Source organism: Ambystoma mexicanum, chromosome 14, assembly GCF_040938575.1.
Source record: "Ambystoma mexicanum isolate Mex_15411 chromosome 14, UKY_AmexF1_1, whole genome shotgun sequence".
Taxonomy (NCBI): domain Eukaryota; kingdom Metazoa; phylum Chordata; class Amphibia; order Caudata; family Ambystomatidae; genus Ambystoma; species Ambystoma mexicanum.
This window is the reverse complement of record NC_090940.1, coordinates 217,839,091-217,861,076: the sequence shown is the minus strand read 5'-3', so window position 1 is coordinate 217,861,076 and position 21,986 is coordinate 217,839,091. Positions and strand designations below refer to the sequence as shown.

The 21,986-nt window shown below is 47.2% G+C and overlaps 2 protein-coding genes across 3 annotated transcripts in view; one reads left to right on the top strand and one right to left on the bottom strand.

Annotated features, from left to right (window-relative positions):
- The window catches only part of DMAC2L (distal membrane arm assembly component 2 like), a 586,679-nt gene extending 576,937 nt beyond the window's left edge, over window positions 1–9,742 (bottom strand). Inside the window, exon 1 of the mRNA XM_069638980.1 lies at window positions 9,720–9,742. Within this exon, the coding sequence (XP_069495081.1) occupies window positions 9,720–9,721 (2 nt within the window). The 5' untranslated portion in view covers window positions 9,722–9,742. The remainder of the gene's footprint in view (window positions 1–9,719) is intronic.
- Window positions 9,743–10,190: 448 nt separating this feature from the next.
- L2HGDH (L-2-hydroxyglutarate dehydrogenase) overlaps window positions 10,191–21,986 on the top strand; it is a 265,162-nt gene continuing 253,366 nt past the window's right edge. Inside the window, exon 1 of one of the 2 annotated variants that reach the window (XM_069638978.1) lies at window positions 10,191–10,428. In XM_069638978.1, the coding sequence (XP_069495079.1) occupies window positions 10,328–10,428 (101 nt within the window). In that variant the 5' untranslated portion in view covers window positions 10,191–10,327. The remainder of the gene's footprint in view (window positions 10,429–21,986) is intronic. The other variant, XM_069638979.1, reaches the window with a different exon arrangement.

Here is a 21,986-nt window from a genome sequence, read left to right as displayed (position 1 = left end):
GATGCTATATGGCAAGATCGTCCCCCTTATGGGAGGTGCGATCATATGGGGGGGATTTCAATTGCATGCTAAACCCCAAAATGGACAGATCAGACACAAAACTAGATAAGCCCACCCCGGCAGCGAAAGAGTTGCAGGACCTGATAAGGGACTTTGGGCTGGAGGACATTTGGAGGCTACAGCACCCAAGTGATAGGCACTACTCGCATTTTGCTGCCCCATACAACCTGCACACAAGATTGGATTATATGTTTGCCAACCCAGAGATAGCAGGAGAAATGACGGGCTCTGAATATAAAGCGAGAATACTGTCAGACCATTCCCCCCTGGTCGTGGTGTGGAGACAACAGCCCCCCAGATAGGATCCCAACGTGGAGGCTAAGAGCTGAGGCACTGAAAGACACCACATTTCGATAAGACCTACGGGAGGAGATAACGGGTACTTTGAGAACAACACGGGGAGCGTAGTCGGCGGGAACTCTGTGGGAGGCCTTTAAAGTACTAATAAGGGGGGCAGCCATATCCAAGTCTAGTGGGCTCCAAGGGGGTATAGTGAGAGAGTTGCAAGATACGGAAAGGACACTAGAAGCAACAATGAAAAGAGATGGCACCTCACAGGAGGATGCCGAACGGGTGAGCTTGCGGTGGGCTCTGGGATAGGTTGTGTAACGTGAATTATAAAAAATACATCGAAAGACAACATGCTGGGGGGACAAACCAGGAAGGCTGCTGGCTTGGCTATACAAGAGCGAGACACCACGAGCAGCGATTAGAGAGATAACGGGAGAAGCGGTACAAGTCTGGAACACCCAGGAGACTGTGAACGAAGGGTTCCTTAGATTCTACGAACGTCTCTATGCAGACATGGGAGAGATGACAGAGCAGGAGTTTCAGGAGACTTTAGAAGATATAGGATTGCCTAAACTAAGTGCGGAAGACAGTGAGGACCTAGAGGCCCCAGTCACAATAGAGGAAATAGAAACAGTGGTAATGCATCTCCCCACGAGCAAAGCCCCAGGCACAGACGGGCTCCCCATCGAATTCTATAAGGCGTACAAACAAGAAGTGCTCCCCCCACTATTGGCAATGCTGAATGAGGCCTTCGAGAAGGGAAGCCTGCCGAAATCCTTGAGGCGATAATCATCCCGCTCCTCAAACCTGCCCAGCACAGACTGCGGATCGTACAGACCCCTAACCAAGATAGTAAGATCCTTTCATCTGTGCTGGCGAATAGACTTAAGTGGGTAATAAATAAACGTATACACCCCGATCAAACCGGATATGTCCCGGGTAGAAGCATATCTGATAACCTCAGGAGGCTCCACCATGTCATGGAACAGACTGAGGGCGACCCAGACGAAATAGCCGTAGTCTCGCTAGACGCAGTTAAAGCCTTCGACTCGGGCAGGTGGCCGTGGTTGATGGCAACCCTGAAAGAGTTTGGGATGGGGTCTGGGTACCTGCGGTGGGTGAAAATGTTGTATAGCTCCCCAAAAGCCAGGGTAAAGACGGGAGCAATGATATCAGAAGAATAGCAATTAAGTAGAGACACGAGACAGGGCTGCCCATGGTCCCCGATGACTTACATCCTCGCACTAGAACCGCTGGCAATCTGCCTGAGACAGAAATATGGAGAAATAGGGGCACATACTAAAAGGGGACGACAGCTGATATCATTGTATGCAGATGATATGCTGCTATACCTACGTTACCCAGCAGAAAACTTGCAATACATCCTGGAAGTGATGGAGCGCTATGCGAGCCTTTCGGGAATAGCTGTGAACCCCCAAAAATCGTGCATGTTCCCCTTGGGCAGGTACAGAGGAATCCCATTGGAAAGCCTAGGAAAACCTACCCACTCTGCAGATAGCCTGGCAGACCATAACATTCAGATACTTAGGGATCCACATATATCACCCGGTCATAGACAAGCACAAGAATAATACAAAGAGAGCAGTGGAAGGCATTAAGAACAGTATGGGGTTCTGGGCAAGGCCCCTCCTGGCCATGGTGGGAAGGGCGGCCTTGCTTAAAATGGTGGTCCTGCCTCGGCTACTGCACTTGTTTGTAAATATCCCTTACATGGTGCCCAAGCGATTCTTCACTAAACTCCAGAGCCTATGTAGAGGCTTCCTGTGGCACAACTCTAGAAACAAGGTGGCCCTGTGGAAATTACAAAATACAAACGACAGAGGGGGGATAAACCTGCCGATCTTTGAGATGTACTACCTGGCGGCGCAGCTACAATATGTTGCTAGGTGGCTATGAGAAAACGAGACAGCAGAAGCTAGACTGTTGAGGAATGAAAGCGACCCTTACTTCCTAAAAGAATTAATATGGCTACCCAAATTAGAGATGCAAGGGAAATCGAGACTGTTGGCATTGGATTGGGGGATTTGGCATAAAGCGTGCCGAGCCATGGGGATTCCGACTCCATGCTCCCCACAGGCGCCACTGGTGGTGCTACGTGGGACAGACGAGCAACTAAGGAAAGCTATCCGTAAATATTGGGAGCCGGTAGGCCTAGCGACCCTAGGCGACGTATGGCAAGAGGGAGTAGCATTGGATTTTGAAACGCTAATGGCTAGGACTGGCATACACAAGGGGCAACATATTGCATGTAACAGAATAGTCAAACGAGTGAAGGAAACGTGGTCCGAAATAACCCTGATGCAGCCACAGAAATGATGAATGACATCTCGGAAGGAGGGCATGAAATATCCTGGATTTATGAACTGTTGATGTCTAGAGTGGGAAAGGAGCTGCTCCAACTGAGACGGGACTGGGAGGAGGAGGCGGGAGAAACCATGCAGGATGGGCAATGGGAAAGGGCTCAGAGGTATCATAGGAGGGTATCCAGAAATGCGAGGCTGCAACAGATCCAGCTATATGTCACCCACAGAGTATACATGACCCCCCGAAGGATAGCCAAAATGGGGAATACAGAAGCCCAAAAATGCCCCAGGTGTGGAGAAGTAGAGGCAGGGATGATCCACATGTTCTGGGCGTGCCCAGAGGTGGAGAGGTTCTGGGAGGAAATTAAGTCAAGGTTATGCGAAAAAAGGAATTAAATTAGATGTGGAATCTGTGTGGGCATGCATGCTGGGGGGGATTCACCAGGCCGCGTATGCAAACTAAAGGACTTAGCTTACATCCTGGCCAAGAGGAGAATAGGCATGAGCTGGAGAGCCGCCCATAGACCTAGATTGGAGGCATGGTGGAATGACCTCTTAAAATGGGCCGAGGCTGAGACAGTGGTATGGTACAAAGCAGCCAATGGGGGGGAGGAGGAGGAAGTGGGACCTCTAATAGCATGGAGGCAAATGGTAGCCGCATTGCCCAGGTCCGCCCACGCCGACTCCAGTGAAGAAGACACACCCAAGGAAGACACACCCAAGAAAGACAAAGGGAACCAACCTAAAAGGGGGGGCATAGGAATAGCGTAGGAATAGCGGGGAAAGCTCGAGTTTAAGGGGAGGGAGGGGGGGAAGACATTAAATAAAAAGGAAACAAGTGATGCATGCTAAAGAAACTATGATGGAAATGTCGGGTGTGTTGGTTAATTTTTGTTTGCTGTAAAAATCAATAAAAATTATTTTTTTTAAAAAAAGGTTAATTAAAGAAGGATTAGAAGGGTCCGACACCTGGTGAAAATTGCCATCACTGCCACAACATTATTAAAGGCAATAAGATTTATCATCAATATACAGGGAAAATTGAGTTACGATATACATCCACACGTGATACCATGAATTTTACCTATGGGATACGATGCCCATGTGGAGTGTTTTAGGTTGGTTTGACAAAGATAAAGGCTAAGGTGAGATGGACTGAGTACAAGTCCATTGTACTAAAAGGAAGGAGAGATCACCAATAGCGCTTTATTTTAAAGAGATGAGACACACAATTGTTCAAATGCAATTCCTTGGGTTAGAACTGGTGAAATTACAAAAAAAGAGAAGGTAACTTGCAAAAAATCCTTGAGAAAAGGGAACTGTTTTGGATAAGAAAACTGGACACCTTAGAACCAAAAGGTTTGCACGTAGATTGCAATTGAACGTGTTATTTGTGATCTGAGTGAGATCAGTCAACACTGGTAACGAGGCTGTTGAATATGAGAACACTAATAGTTGAAAAATGATTGAGCAATAAAAATATGGCTAAATATGGAAACCTCTGTCTGAGTTTTTGTGTGGTTATAAGAAAAATATAAGGGTATGAAATGAGCGATACGTTGACTTTAAGTGGATGTGAATATCAGGCAACTTTGAAGTATGATGTGAATAAGTACGGTCGGGTAGGATGCGGTTAAAAACGCTCTGGCACCCGCGCGCAAACCCTGTGCCTTTCCGTTACTACTCAAGACGATTATCGTCTGGTACGGAGAGGGCTGTCCACTGTGCGCGTGTGAGGTTGCCAAGCAACAGCCAAAGACACTCTACCACTAGCCACTCACAGAGCAGGCACGCAGCGTGCCCACATACACCAGCGCATATCATGTACGAGGTGATGGCGTCCCAGGAAATACAAAAAGCCCAAAAGAAGATGCTGCAGCTTTCTCACAACGGTTTCGTATCTTTGAACCAGGTTCCCGTAGCTCGTTTACTAGTAAGTATGATCACGCGTTAGGTATTTAGTGAAAGCTGTTAGGTTACTCCGCTACTGGGGGAGTTTACTCCTTCATTTATTGATTCTGGGTTGATTCCTGAGAATAGGAGTACAAGACAAGAGGGTAAGCCAGGAGTTCATGTAACTGTCATCTTTTGATGTGTATATTCTGGGGGATTCATATGTTTACAGTGTTTCCCTTGTTTCGCATACAGCTCCTTGTTAGGAGGTGTGTCACGTAGCACTTTCGCCAGCAGAAAAGGTGTACACTGTATTGGAAATTCCAATTAGTGGGCATCTTTTTCTCGGGTTTGGAGCGCATATCACCATGTCCCTGAGAGATCTCCACGTTTTCTGTGTCACAATCAGGTGAGTGTAACAGATGCATACCATGCAATTGAGGTGGTATATGCTTTCTGAGACTTATTTTTAAAAGTAACTGACACAATACCATTAAAGGGGTAGTTCCTTCAAAAATGTTATTGTTTCAAAAGATTGCCCATGGTAAAAAATATATGTAAAAAATATTTTTACAAATTGTTGCCATGTCAAATATTCGGCAAATGAGCCTCAAAGTCAAGCACTTGGAGGCATCAATTTTGTGCAATGAACCAGGCTCTCGCGGCAGTAATCAAGCAAAACCCCCTAATGGGATATTTTTATCATTGCTACCGGAGAGCAGAGAATGCTGGCAAACTACAGCCTGCCGGCATTGCATTCATAATTGCAGTTAGTTTTGCTTGAAGTTTTCTGGGAGCCCAGGACACTTCAAGCTAAACTCACTGCAATTATTTGCTGGTACTTTTGTTTCGTCTTGCACCAATTGCATTGTGAGGCGTAGTATTTATTATTGGTGATACTTTGGTTTTAAGTTTCCTGGGCTCCCCTGGCTCAGGAGAGCCCAGGACACTTTCCGGGGAAGCCCAAGAAAATTAAAACAAAAGTACAAGCAATTATGAATACTCTGTCGCAATTCTATATTCATGAACTCGGAAAACCTGAGTTCATAAATATAGGATTGTGGTGGCCAGAGGAATTAAAAATAGAAATAAAGGGTTGGGGGCAGCACTCACCAGGAGCACAGGGACAAGAAAGGCATGCAGGCGGTGTAGCCTCCAGCTGGAGCCTCGCAGCAATAAGCAAAAGCTCCCAGTAGAGGGCTTTTGCTTGATTACTGCCACGAGAGCAGAGACACAGGAGGTTTATTCGTTTCACGAAACGGATGCCTCAGAGTAATTAAAAATCCTGTCTTGGAGGCTAATTTGCCAAATATTTTACATAAGTACTTTTTGTAAAAATATTTTTTATATATATTTTCTATCATGGCCAATCTCTTTAAACAATACAATTTGTAAGGGAACTACCCCCTTATTGTGCCGAAAATAAAGAGATATACAATATTGACACAAACAGGAATAGTATAACTTTAAGGGTTGCGTAAACATGGATATATAGAGTATGAGCATGGCATGACGTAGTCTATGATGTCAGACGCACAACGGCACACACCATGCATGAAGGGAGACGATACGTACTTCTGATTCTTCGCAGGTTTGAACATTCAGAGCAGGACACACACTGAACACTGCGCGCAAGACATTTTATATGATGAATATTATGAATAAGAGGTGAGAGCAGGATATCTGACGAAAGTCTCATTCAAGGAATGGGAAAAGTAAGAATGGAATGGACTTGATCAGATAAGATTCTTAAGGATACTTTGTTTTACTTACACAGAAGCTGGGTTAAGGAGGAAAGAGTTCGAAGAGCATCTATATGAGAGCCGTTTAGATGTCCTGTGGAGTTATAGTGGAACGAATAGGTGAGGTAAGATGTGTTAAAGTTGTATAGGTGGAGTTGAAAAAAAAGAACATTAAATATGACATATGATTACTTATGACTTACAGGTCATATGTGACTGAAGATGATGAGGAGCAATAACAAACAGGTTAGTGATGGTTTGAGTAAAAGGAAGCTATGCTGGGTAATAGAAGTGAAATTAAAAAAATGATTTTGAATTATTTGCTATTGTAGGAAAACAGATTAGAAGATCTCCAGATGGACTTACTGTCCGAAACACGAAGAGAATGTGGGGAAATCCTTGTTTCAATAATAAGGAAGACACACGCAATATACTTACTGATCTGTTGATCCTGAATATAGAAATTGGATTGTTGCTAAGAGTGCAACGGTTTAACAAGGTGACTGTACGAGAATGTTTTCATGGATTTATGTTTTGTAGAAATTAAGACGTGTAATAGGAAACGATATCTTCCTGTGTATGATTTGTATAAGAAGTGAAGTTGTATAAAGAAACATGAACAATAATAAAATTGGATAGTACAATTGATCTTCATTTAAGTATTAAGCACAATTGGAAGTGATTTAGGAAGGGTGTTTACCCGATAAGCGTGCGTCCCAGGTTACCATTAAAGTTATGGGTCTTATAGCTTGGTATTTATTAATGTGCAGCTAAACCCTGGAGAGGGGAGTGCAATCTAGCCCCCATGCTCCCAGCCAGCCATACATAATTAAATACAGTGCCTTGAAAAGCATGTAGTGCAATTTTGCAGCACTGTCTCTTGCAAGCCTTTCCTGCTCGCCCGAATCCCGCCTCCCCAAGGCCGTGATTGGTCCGACATTGTACCATCAACGCAGGCCTAGAAACCTGCATACTGCGAGGCATCAGCGCCATTTGCAGCTAACCCCTGGAGAGGTGAGTGCAATCTAGCCCCCATGCTCCCAACCAGCCATCCATAATTAAATATAGTGCCATGAAAAGCATGTAGTGCAAGGTTGCAGCGTTGTCTATTGCAAGCCTTTCCTGCTTCCTGCTCGCCCGAATCCCAACGGCTTTGATTGGTCCATTATACCTTCATCAAGGACACCCCAGGCAGCCCTCGCGGCTAAGGGCCCCAAGGCAAAGAGTGGCTCCTACATTGGCGGCTCCAAACAGTGTCTGCGGGTGTCAGCAGTGGAAGCCAGTGAAGCTAGCAGCGAACATACACCAACAAAAACTGTAAGTGTGGCATGGGTGGGGTATAGAGCAATGACTCTACTCTAGAAAGCCCCCGCCACTCTCTTATCTTCCCACAACATAGACTGCCATAGACTTACACCAGGCACACTTAGAAAGATTTGTGGCCACCACCCTGAACCTATTCATGACAGTAGTGTAGATGTTACCTTGCATTACATACCAACATACTTGTCAAGGTCATCAAGCACCACACCTAAATGAAACTTGAATGTTAGCATGTGCCACAGTTAGAATTGTGAACATTAGACTGCATCACATCTAGAAAGGATTGTGAATGTTAGCATGCCCACACTTAGACAGAATCATGAAAGTCATCAAGTGCTACACTTATACAGAACTGGGAATGTTAGTATGTTAAATGTCAGATAACCCACTAACCAATATAAGCTCAAACTCTCTGCATACTTATCTCACTCAAAATACTCACACAACCATCTCTCGCACAAAAAGCTGCACCAACACCACAGCAATCCAATACTCGCACCAAAGCTCAGCACCCGGTGTATACTGAGTTGAAGCTGCCAACAGAACACTACTCCTCTCACTATCCTACTCCCTCTTCACTTACTAACCCATCCCACCTTCTCGTTTACAGATATGATATGATAGTTTATTTATATAGCGCCTATACACAATGTGTTTCAAAGCGCTTCAAGGCAAGGAAGGGAACAAGGGAAAATACGACGACATTCTTACAGGCCATGAACAGTAAGGATGTGAAATTAACTATCGTGCTCGGCCCGATGACATTTCAGATAGTGCAAGTGCTAAGACATAGATAAGGAAGGGAGGGGTAGAGTGAGAAGGAAATGGAAACAGACAGGCGACCACCATACTAGGCCTGACGACATTTCTGGTAGAGCCGTAGGAAAACAAAGGTGAGGGCCACCAGAGTGCCTGGGGACCAACTCTGTTGGTGACGGTGTGCGGTACAAATACCTTTATCATCATAAAAAGTTCTGCTTTGGCAGGCAGCACAACTGTGGTGCGCATGAAGTATAAGTTACAATCTTAATATCTAGGACGAGAAAGAGGGACAGGGAGGTAATGGCAGAAATGGGATGAAATAATTTCTATTGAAGGATTTACAGAGCAACGATTATGGTTAGGAACGTTAAACGTTCCATCAATAACTTTTTAGTTTTGGTGAAAAGCAAAGTATCAATAAAAAAAACCCACAAGTGTGGGGACGTCACGTGAACGCGGGAGCGTGGTCTTGCGAGATCTCAGCATAACGAGATCTCCTGGACCGGCACTCCGTGAGAGAACGTTGGCGCCAGGGAGAAGGTTGGCAGAGCGCCAGACAAGCGGTCTGGAAACAGCGCTGGTCCTGATAAGGAGCCACCCTAACTGAGGCCCAGAGGGGCCTATGCAGTCCAGCTTCCAGGGCATCAATCCAATGCCATAGGAGGCCTCATGGGGGTCCTGGAAGCTTATAGCGTGCCATCCATGTGCACACCCTGCCTCCAGTGAAGTAACTGGGAGACCCAGACGGGACTGTGAGTACTTGCCCCTGTTAAGCACATGGACAGTTTATGCCCACCTGTTGTGTCCTTTAAATAAAGGCAGTTAGAATCACTTCCAGTGTCCTGTAAGTGTGGCATCGAGGCCACCACAACAAGCACTAGCTGCTCTCCCTGTGAAGTTACTTCCTACTGTGTCACTCGCCGTGATGTGACGTCCCTGATATAACCCAAATGAAAGGTAATTGGATAATAACTTAGTTATTAGTATTACTAAGGTTCGCCACTCCCCACACCTTCCTACAGAAATTAAAATGTTGACCCGCTGCCTTTATAGCTTTGAGCCATGGGCACACACTAATGGTAGGGTGATTCTGTGTTATAGATTGTCATTCTTTAGCTGTGGCGTAGAATATTACTGCAGCGGGAGAGAGGAGAGTTTACAGTCCGAGTGTAGAGGTTACTCAATGCCGTAGACCGATGTGCAGTATCACGAACCTCTACCACAGATGCATACAACAGTCGACTGATCCGTGTTGACTACACGGGGTCAGTTCACACAAATCCATGTGCACCTGCTAACGTTCTTAAAGGAAAACCCTACACACATAGAAGGGTACCTCCGCCTGCGGCACTGTAGTATCCCTCTGTGCTGCGCGCTTTGCTGCTAGAATCCTTCTTCTATGTTTACATCGACCTCATCCACTCAGGGTTGTTGTGCCTCGCTCGGACCCACAGAGTTTTTTGTGGGCGGGGCTTAGAGACACTACTGCCGACCGCCATGCTAAAGTCATGCTGAATGTTTACAGTTCTTTGACTGATCTCCGGAGTGGCTGAAGTTAATTCTTACACTGAATTTCTGAAATATAAACAAAGTTCAAGGTGCCAGATCTCTGACACAGTCCCCACTCCTACCTGTAGTTGAGGGTAGATCACGTCACCTAAGAAAACTCAGAGGGGAACACGGTTTTCATTCAATTTCGAAAGCCCCGGTTTTTAAATATAGCACCGTAGTATTTGAACATTAACTTAGGCAAGCCGATGCGTTTGAAGATGGCCGCCTTGTTTGCGATTCGGGCAAAGGCGGGGTCCAGTCAATGGAATCGGCTTTCTGTACTCAGGTGCTGGAAAGGGCAAAGGACAGTCGCAGGAGTCCAGCGGCTCCAGCAGAAGTGTGTCGGTCTAGATTCCTAAACGGGACTTCGGGACCGCCGCTATGCTTAGAGCCCGTCCTGGACTTTTGCGCAGGGCATGTTTCTTGTGTGATCATGCCTCTTGCCCACATCCATGGGACGCTGGCAGAAGACAGCACCACAGGTGAGCGCCGACGACTGGCCTGACCAAGTCCGGCTATTAACTCAAAGTATAATCTATTGTGTTGAAGGGTACAATGTAAAAGTCAACAATCTCTTTTTTCAATTTTGCATGCACCTACTTTCAGACCTACACGGAAGCATGTTTAAACGGAGTAGTACAACAAGCACTGGCAATGCTAAACTTTTGGGCTTGTGTGTAGGCATGGGAAAGGCACTTGGCAGTCACTGTCTTAAGTGGTATTCTTTGGCCATTGATGGTAGCAGGTGCAACATGGTGCGAGTACTTGGGCATCTAATAGCAGTTCCTGGCACATGCAGAATACTTATACACAAGCAAAAACTGTTGGCTTTGCCAATGCTTCTTTTTAACAGGACTTCAGACAAGGACACACATAGAGCTTATACATCGTTTGGCTGAAGGCCGACCTGGTTAAAACCTTTTTATTATACCAGTAGCACATTTAACATACATGCCAACCCTCCTGATTTTGTAAGGAGACTCTCGATATTTAGGTGAAAAATACTGCTATTTTGGGGCGTAGCTATCCGAGAACGCCAGTGGATGCCTCTTCTGTGAGCTCTTTCCCATCCCGTGGCCCCAATACCCCCTAAAATGCCTCAATAATGCAGTGGAACGGCTCCAGGGGTGTGTGACTGTCTAAGGAGCAAGCTGTACACGTTTGGGAAGCAGAGGAGCCCCCGAAAACAAGATAGGAGCAGAATGGCACGGAGCCCAACGGCTGTGATCAAAATGGCGGACGCAACTCGCGTCGGCACCCCGAGAACTGCAGGGTCGCCCCCGGCGCTGCAGTAAGCTATCCAACAACTGACCTTCTGTAGCCCGCAAACAGGGAGGGTGAGCCGCCCCGGGCTGCCAGCAACAGTGTGAAGGGTGCCCAGATCGAATACTGGACTCGGTGCGCCCTCTCGAGTGGCCCTTTCCTCACCCCTGTGTACCAACTGTTCGGAGAGAAACGGGTAAGGGGAGCTGGGGCGGCAGGGACGGGCACACAGGTGTCGTAGAGCCCCACTGCCCGAGGTGTGGTGTGGAAGCGGCTCACGCCCTCAGAGAGGACCTTGAGCATGCTGTGTGTCGTCTGGAACGGGCCGCTGTGAATCATCGATTTCCCGCAGTGGGGAGCTTGGTCTGGCCCGGAGACCATGTCGACGTGCAGCTAGCTAAGCAGCCCGGAGTGGGCAGAAGAAAGTGTCCGCGTGCCTGACAATTAATACTACGCGTATCTTAAGGTGGGTCAGAGGCCTCCGGGAGCACCCCTGGTAGGCAACTTGCACATGAACATGCCTGAGAGGAGGTAGAACCCTTTAGAAACCCCACAATATCAGCAAATGTCCCCTATAGTGACAATAGCAGGGAAGAGGCACAAAGAAGCACCTTGGTGCAGAAGGGGCCCCTTCATCAGCTGGCGAACCCTGGGGGTGAGAACCTCGCCAGAGCAACATGAGGGATTCAGCACCCTGACAGCACCCATTAAAGGAAGGGGCACTGCAGGACAAATGTTTGAGGTGCCTGATGCTGGCACTGGCAATGTGCACCAAGGAGCTCGGGGACGAGGAGGAGTGCCCCTGAATGTGAAACAATCTAAGGCTAAGGCAACCCTGAGGCGCTCTGGAACTGGCAGGATAATCGCTACCACTGCTGTGGTGGACCAGGTGGCAAGCTACAGAGGAGGCTATAGCCCGGTGGCACAATGTTATGGGTGGAGCTGCTTTGAGAGACAGGTGAAAATTAGGTGGAACCCAGTTATTCTGGAGTGGGGTGGAGCCACAGAGTGCCCCTAACAACACAAGGCAGTGGTGTTCTAACGGTGACCGGAGTGTCATCTGCTGGGAACAGGTGGCAAAGGGACATCAGCAGTGGGCTCGCAAACTGAGCGGTGGCAAAGGGCACCGCCTTGACGCAGGAAAAATGTCTAAGCAAACTATGAAGTCTAAAAATTCGGGGTCCGGGGATATCAAAGCCCTGATGCAATCAGCAGAAACCCAGAAACGCAGCCAACTACAAGCACTGGCCCAAATACACTCCCCTCCATCAGAGGTTCCAAGAGAGGTGGATGACCTGCCAATCAGGAAATCAGACCTGCTAGCAATGTTGCAGGAGCTAAAAAAGTACATCAAAGACAGCGCATCAGACCTTGCCAAGTCCATTGCGGATCTCAATAAAGGGGTCATGGCAGTAGAGAGAAGGATCGATGAGATGGAGACCACCGTTGCTGAACAAGGACAAGAACAAGATGAGTTAGCCAAAAGGGTGCAGGAACTCGAACAGCAAATGGAGCGGATCCAAAGCAGACAGGAGGATGCTGAGAAAAGGTCCAGGCGAAACTATACGAATACGGGAGATTCTGATGTCCGTGGCAGACTCCGACCTGCAACAATATGTGACAGACCTGTTCCAGCAAATCCTGGGCACGGAGGAGGAAAGAGATATAGTCCTGGACCGAACACACAGAGTCTACTCGACGTTTCAACTCAATAAAAACTTGATTCCAGACGTGCTGACCCAGATACACCTATTCCAACTGAAAGAGGCCATCATGCGAGCCGCACAGAAAAAGGAACCCATAAGCTTTCGGTCCACACCCATCCACTTATATCAAGACCTGGCTCAAGCTACTCTGAATAAGAGGAAACCGTTGAGGGTAGTTACAGACTGGCTGAGAACTAGGAATGTACTGTACCGGTGGGCATTCCCGACGGGACTCTAGTGGAAAGGACAGCGACACATGATCATGAAGGAAGAGGACATGGAGGAGCTCATGAGGGAGGAAGACGAGGGCAGTGAAGGCAATGATAAAGAGAGGTCCTCACCTGGAGGCGGGGAGAGGGAAGGCTGAGCTGAAAGGGAATTATGGAAATCGGCGCGCCCCCGCCCGAGGGGTCGCAACTAGGAACTTAAAGCTTGGGATCCCGTATGAACAGTATAGTCGTGAAGGTAACAATCGGGCCTAATTGGGGAGGCTAGAGGTCCTGGAGCCGACAGGGTTGCTCAGCCCCACTGTGCGTCCTGCTGGGGCGCTGAGCAGGCATGTAGCAGATTCAGAGGCATGCGGGGGAAGGGGGACCAGATCCCAAATTTCCCAGGAGAAAGTAGACCCGGTGAGTCCCTGTGGCATTGCCATGGGGAGTATTCTGGTTAAAGTTCAAGGGGTTGTTTAACGTTGGGGAGTTCGGGGGGAAACAGGATAATGACATTTGGGGGAACGCCACATATAGCACACTTGGGACACTACACTCGGGGGGGGGGGGGGAGGGGGGAGAGGGCGTGGAGCATGGATCGGCAGTACAGCACTGAGATAGGCATGTGGTTACAACTCAACAATGGCTGATTTAACTTTCGTTACATTAAACATCCAGGGGCTCAACTCTCCCATTAATATGAAGTTGATCATGAACAGGCTCTTGGATATGCAGGCTTCAGTGGTATGGGTGCAGGAACCACACTTGCTCCCAGAAGATGAGCATAGACTAAGGCATAGGGCCTTCCCATTTCAATACTTTGCCTCAAGTGGGACAACAAAATGGGGAGTGGGCATAACACTGGCCAAAGGGATCAGCTTCGAGAAGCAATTTGTAAAGAGGGATCCGGAGGGCCGCTACCTGGTGCTGGGAGGGGTGCTGATGGGTCAACAGGTTACCATGGTGGCAATCTATGCCCCTAATGAGAGGCAGGATCGCTTCTTGCTGGGGCTGCTGCCCGAAATTGCTAATTGGGGATGGGGATGGATCTTAATAGGGGGCGATTAGACAAGCCCTAGCGCGTTTCATCAGGGAGTTACACTTAATAGAAACATGGCGTTTTTTTTTTTTTTTTTTTTTCACCCACAAGAAAAAGCATACACCCATTATTCAGCGGTGCACAGGGGTTACTCCCGGATTGATATGGTGCTCGTCTCAGATTCCCTGGTCCCACAAATCACGGGATTAGAGATCGGTGTGCGGTGCCTATCAGACCATGCACCAGTCTCTCTAAAGTTGGAGCTGCTTAGTCTGTGGCAGCAGACCCGCAAGCCATGGCGCATAAATGAAGTAATCTTAAAGCATCTAGCACTTAGAGCACAGATAGAAAGATCTCTGAGTAATTATTTTCAGGAAAACATCACACAGGGGGTGGACTGGGCCACTATTTGGGGTGCCAGTAAAGCGGTGGTAAGAGGCAAGTTTATCGCACATACGACAAATTATGTTAAAAGAAAAGAGCGGGTGAGGCAGGATTTGGAGGCCAAAGTAACAAAGGCTGTGTCATGACCACTGTTAGGAGTCACAAGCTGTGCCACAAGCAGACTCCCACCAGAACCCTAAGGGCCTTAAAACGTCTGCAAAAAGGCTCCTGGAGCCAGTCCTTGCGCCTTTGGCACCAGGCTCAAATGTGGTAAAGAGAGACTTATCAGGCTTGCTTTCATTTATGTACATGGGTCTTTAAATCCAACATGGAATGAACCGCATAGCTCAGTTCTTATGAACCAAGCCATGCGGTCTAGTGTTTTGGGTGTGGCTGGGCCTGCAACTACTTTACATGGGCTATCTAAACCACACCCAGACTGCAGAACACGCTTTGCGTTATTCTGCAACTAGCAGCACGACGCTCATCGTGTCCAGCTCCTGGTCTTCAGCATCTTCCTGTAATCCTGCAAGAACAAGATTACTTGTCTTACCTGAGAATACACCATCCTATGCTCAGCATTTCAACCGAGCCCTAACCTGTGGAAACCGAGAGAAGACGAAACCTCACCTGTGAGTACTAGCTTGAGGAATTCCAGCATCCCACGGCCACAGCTCCCGTTCGAACATCACGACCTGCAAAGCAAGAGAGGAAAAAACAATATTAGAACGTGCGCGCTTCCAAAACGTCAAATTCCATAATTCTTACCTGAAGTCCATCGCGCTACGCAGCGCTTCCATCCGGAACTCCACAGCAACACCCTGCAAGTGAAAAGGAGAAATATTCAGGTTCGCCTTCAATATTTAATGCCCGCATAGCGCTTAACTTACCTTAACGGATCCCTGGGGTCAGTTTTCATTGTGCTCTCGTCCACTCGTAGCACCACAGTAGCCTGTGAGGAGAAAAGAACACAGGTTAGCTTCAAAAAGACAATAAAGAACACCGCGCTTCGCGCTTTCCTTTACCTTAGAATGTGCCTCTTCATCCAACACGACAGCATCAAACCTTCGCACCTGAAAAGAAGATGATAAAGACAGTAAGGGGATTTCCACCATAAAACAGAACTAAGACTTACAATTTACAAACCTTCCTGCCTACCAGCAGAGTCGGGGTCACAGCAGGCCTGGACCGGAAGAAAGGCGCACTGCACCAGTGAAGCAACTCGGGCAGATCGCCAAGCGCCCCAGCACCAGATGCAGGACGGATAGATCACCCCGCAACCAATTAAGGTGAGAAAGACGCAGAGGGAGGGGATCGGTCAGAGGGAGGTTGGAGATTCACTCATTAGAGACAGTTATCACAAATCCTCCCTTCTGTGATTGCAAATTCGTTATTCCGTGCTGGGCAACTGCGTATACAGGGTTCCAGAGCCTTCCAGACGCCCTCGGGGATACTGGGTGAGCGTTACAGAACGTGAAGCCTCTAAACCTTATTCACCTAGGCGTCATGGAGACATCTGAAACTGACCACTTAGCTCAGCTTTTGGGGCAATTACGTGCCGAGGTACACGCATCCCGGCAAGAAACCAATGCCTTAAAACGAGAATGAATAGTTACGAAAAATAGTTACGAAAGACCGTACTGATGAACTAAGTAAACAGCTATTAAATCACAGGCTGGGCAAACTCCATTCCACGGATTTGCTCCATCCGTTGCTACACCAACTTCAGTCAACCCAGTACAGATCACATTGCCGGGAGCAGTACCTCTGGCACCACCAGAACGATTTAATGGAGACCCCAAAAGGTACGCAACATTAATGAACCAGTGCTGTCTCCATTTTCTTTGTAGACCTGGGGCCTTCCCAAACGACCAGCCAAGGGTGGCCTTCGTTTTATCTTACTTGAGTGGAAGTGCCGCAGATTGGGTGGTACCTTTAGTGAGCCGGGATGACCCATTACTGCAGGATTTCCGGGGTTTCCAACGGGAGATGGAAAAGCTATTTGCTCGAAATTTGCATGTACAAGCTTTAGACAGTGAACTCCTATCTCTCTGCCAAGGAAACCAAGATTGACTGACTTATATTGCTGGCTTCAATAAACTGGTCTTGGAAGCAGGATGGCCTGAAGATAAAAGAACCATGTTGTTTCATCGGATCCTACGAGGAGACCTAAAAGATGTCCTTGCTCAAGTGGTAGACCCACCTAAAGACTGTGCAGAGTTTATAAACCTTGTAGTGCAATTGGATCACAGATTAGAGGATCAGAGAACAGATTGAAGTAGACTTGAGAACCGGGCCATGTACATACGTTCGAAAGACAATGGTCAACATCCACCAGAAAATACCACAGAACCCATGCAGATCGGAGGGGTACGACCTCCTTTAACGAAGATTGAAAGAGACAAGAGGATGCAGCTACAGTTGTGCCTGCAGTAAATCAGGTCACTTCTTCAAGGACTGCCCAGTGACACCTGCAAGAAAGGTATTAGGCGCTACAGAAAAAGAAGATGATGGGAAAGAATTGGAAAACTACCAGGCCCGGCAAGCGTAGAGGTCTGCTTGTCGAGCGAGAAGGATGAGTCACAGACTTCACATTTTGCTCTACCAGTAATCTTGATCAATCATCAACCGTCGCGGATACATGCCATAGAAGCGTATATAGACAGCGGAGCAGTTGGAAACTAAATTGATCGAGATCTGGCAGCAGAAATGGGACTTTCCTTATACAAGAAACCAACAACTGAAAAGGTAACCACTGTTGACGGTACAGAAATTGCTTCTGGTCCAGTAACCCAATGCACAACAGAATTAACCCTTCTGTGTCGGGATGGACATCAAGAAGCAATCAAGTTTCACCTCATCAAAGCTTCTCAGTTCCGGTTGATCTTAGGGATGCCATGGTTGGTAACTCACAATCCTAACATAGACTGGCGTGCAAAGAGATTGGCCTTTTCTGACAAATGTGCCCCCACTTGCTACCTGAAATCTGTACCACAGCCAAACCAGAAATCTGTGTAAGGAATAGTGTCGGTGATCGCGGTATCATTGGACACCTTACCAAGGGAATATCAAGATTATCAAGATGTTTTTCAGAAGGAACAAGCTAACACATTACCGCCACATAGACCATATGACTGTCGGATCGACCTGATACCTTGCGCACAGGTTCCTTGTGGTCGGATTTATGCACTTACGGAAACCGAAAATCTCCACTTGAAGTCCTATCCGGATCAATACCTGGCTAATGGGTTTAAACGCCCTTTGAAGTCACCAGCAGCCTCCCCCTTATTCTTCGTACCAAAGAAGGAAGGAGATGTGAGAACTTGTATCGATTACCACGCACTTAATCAAATCAAAGTAAAAAAACACTACCATTTGCCCCTTATCACGGAACATTTGGACCAAGTTAAGGATGCCCAAATCTACACCAAATTAGACCTCGGAGGGGCATATCATCTTGTACGTGTGAAAAGTCGGGATGAATGGAAAACCGCATTCCGCACCAAGTATGGCCTGTACGAATATCAGGTAATGCCTTTCAGGCTGTGCAACACTCCCACCTCATTCCAATATTTAATGAATGACGTATTACGAGAACTAATCGATGTCTGTGCCCTAGCCTATATTGATGACATCCTGGTGTACTCTTACTCTGAAAAAGAACATATTAAACATGTTTGCTCAGTCCTTGTAAAACTATGCCAGCACAAACTGTACACTAAACTCAAAGTGCTCCTTCCATGTCACCGAAGTTGAGTTCCTCGGTTTTGTTCTCTCGCCAAAGGGAGTCATGGTGGATTTACACAAGTAGATGCCATCCTTAATTGGCTGTCACCTTCTTCACTTAAAGGAACCCAAAGCATGCTCGGCTTTGCAAATTTTTATCGCCGATTTATTCCAGGTTTCTCACGGATAGTCCACCCAATCACATCGTTACTGAGAAAAAACAACAAAAAATTCCAATGGACTGAAGGGGTGGAACAGGCCTTTCAAGAACTCAAGAAAAGATTCACCTCTGTGCCAATTTTACGACATCCTCGCTCTGATCTCCCCTATCTAGTGGAAACTGATGCTTCCAGCGTAGCTGTGGAAGCAGTTCTATCTCAAAGAGATCCACAGACCGGCCAATTACACCCTGTAGCATTTTGGTCACGTAAATTCTCACCACCAGAACTTAACTATGCAATTACAGACAAAGAATTGTCGGCAATAAAATTAGCCTTCAAGGCCTGGCGGCAGTATCTATTAGGTGCCAGACATATCATCACAGTAATCCTAGATCACCAAAACCTCCAACACCTAAAGTCCGCAAAAGCCCAATCGTCATGACAGTTGCGGTGGGCTCTATTCTTCGCAGAATACGATTACTTAATAACATACCGACCGGGAGTTCGGAATGGGAAGGCCGATGCCTTGTCTCGTATGGGTGTTGAAGAGAAAACAAACAGTACCCTGGACCTTGTTGCCATCATCCTAAGTGATAAACTACTGGGACTCACCACCACATTGATTCTGAGTGAACTTCAAGATAAGGTTCGAACCTTAATGAACCCCGAGATCTTGCAGAAATGGAATTCCCAAAATGAACATCACATTGTTCTGGATGGATTACCCTACTTCAGGGAATGACTATATCTACCAAGTAAAGATCTGCACGAATTGGTCATGTCTGATTATCACGATTCCCTGATCGAAGGATATCCCGGAATTGCTAAGACTCTAGCCAAGGTTAAACGGAATTATTGGTGGCCAACCTGGCGTAAGGACATTGCTCGGGTTCATTCTATCCTGTGGGATATGCACAGAATAAATCACAAAAAACAGAAACCAGCTGGCCTTCTACAACCACTGGATATTCCACCGGCTCCCTGGCATACTCTTTCTCTTGATTTTATTACGGCCTTACCTCTCTTTCAAGGTTTTAATACCATTCTGGTACCTGTTCTCTAAAATGGCACATTTCATTCCATTTAAAGGACTTCCTAACGCTACTGGTCTGGCAAAAGCATTTCTTGAACAGATTATAAAACTGCATGGTTTCCCCTCAGTTCTAATCTCAGATCGTGGAAGCCAATTTGTATCCAACTTCTTGAGGAAATGTTGTACCATGGCACAAATCGCTGTTCGATTATCCACTAGCCATCACCCCCAAACGGATGGACAAACAGAAAGAACAAACCAGACATTAGAACAGTATCTACGTTGCATGCTGCATCAAGTGGAAGAGAATTGGAAAGACTTGTTATGGATAGCGGAATACGCATACAATAACTCCATACACACCAGCACGGGACAAAGCCCATTCTACACAATATACGGAAGACATCCACGTACCTCTGAACTAGACTCCCCCACGACCTTGGAAATGCCAGCGGTAAAGACTACACACAAGCATAACCAAAGCCTTCAAAAGGGTAAATGAACATTTACTGCAAGCCAAAGACAGACCAAATTCTCAGACCAGCATCGAAAGAAAGCTTCCGATTACCAAGTTGGAGATGAAGTCTGGTTGGCATCAAAACATGTGCCCATAAAAGGTACCTGGACCTTTCGTCCAAGATATCTCCGACCCTATACCATCGAATTGGTGATAAATCCGGTGGCCGTCAAGTAAGCCTTACCACCAAGCATGCAAATTCATCCGGTGTTCCATGTATCACTTATAAAACCTGTACAACCCGGAACCCGAGTCATAACACCACCAAAACCTGTGCTCGTTGATGGAAAGCCTGAATTTGAAGTTAAAGACATCCTGGATTCAAAACGTACCAGATCTAAATTCTACTATTTAGTGGACTGGAAAGAGTACCGGCCTCAAGACAGAACCCCCGGGCATCAGGACCAAGCCCTTCAGCTCCGGGAGCAGGCATCCAGATTCTTATTAAAACCCCAACAGCCCCAGCTGGGGGCTGTTTGGGTTCAGTCCTGACGCCATAGGCGCCAGGCTCATAGACTTTACTTACCTGATGCAGACCATGCTGCAAGTGAATCCAAGTCAATGTGAGGCCTGGATGGGACTATTTTATTACAGGGACTATTTTATTACTCAGGCGTGGTTCTGGGGAACTTCTTACCTGCAACTACTTTGGAGGCTATTTAAACCACCCCCGAACAGCAGCAGCCACTTCGCGTTATTCTGCATCCAGCAGCGTAACGCTCACCGTGCCTGCAGTCAGCATCCAATCTGGTACCTGTGGACCTGGAAAGAACATCATTTCAGTATGCGTCGCATCTCCAGCTGCAGTGCTGCGCCATACTCGCTAGTCCTCGAAGCATCTTTCGATTCAGCGCTGCCTTCATCATTTCTTCGCAGAACTCCAGCACCTGGGGGACAAAACAAAACAACAAGGTGAGCTGAGAAAACCAACAAATATAACTCTGATCACCATAGACTTACCTGATTTACCACCGGAGGGATTATTCTATAACTCTCCACATCTTCATGTGCCGCATCTGCAAAGAGAGAGAAAACAACACATTAAACACGTGCAACATTTACCGAACAGCGTTGGGTAATACAGACTCTTACCTGAGCGCCACCAGCTACCACGAGAGCACCTTCTCACAAACTCAGCTGCAAGACAAGGAAGGAAGGGGGGAACAAGAGTGAACATCAGACATATTGAACTCTATGAACTTGATACTTACTGGTCCTCGCCTGGAACCTCAGAGTCAATACTCTCCGAAACTCTCCCACACCTTCAAACCAGTGAAGTAACTGGCATCAACGCGCCCCTGCAATCCATGCAGGATGGAGAGCTCATCTTTCAAGAGCATAAGGTGAGATTGGTGAGAGGGCACTTCGGAGGTGATTAGTGGGAGGACTGTGGGGGTGCCATCACTTGAATCCACGGGTTGCTAAATCCATCTCTCCACTTGCAGGAGAATACTTCTATGGGTCAAACAGACCAGATTAGGAGGGCCAGTCCAGTCTGTCATCTCTGCACTACGCATCACGTTGGTGGAGACCGCAGCCGTCCGGGTCAGACCGACGCCCCTGTGGGAGCCAGGTGAGCGTAACAAGAACTTGGGAACCAAGTGAACATATCCATGCACCATGTCTGATTAAGAGGTTTCACCTGAATAACCCCACCAAACCAGGACCGGACAGGAAGAATACCATGAGGGGGCCTTGGGAGGGAGCGCTGTCATGACCACTGTTGGGGGTCACAAGGTGTGCCACAAGCAGGCTCCCACCAGAACCCTAAGGGCCTTAAAACGTCTGTAAAAAGGCTCCTCGAGCCAGTCCTGGCACCCTTGGCACCAGACTCATATGCGGTAAGGAGAGACTTATCAGGCTTGCTTTCATTTATGTACATGGGTCTTTTAATCCAACATGAAAGCAACCGCATAGCTCAGTTCTTATGAACCAAGCCATGCGGTCTAGTGTTTTGGGTGTAGCTGGGCCTGGAACTACTTTACCTGATACTACTTTACAT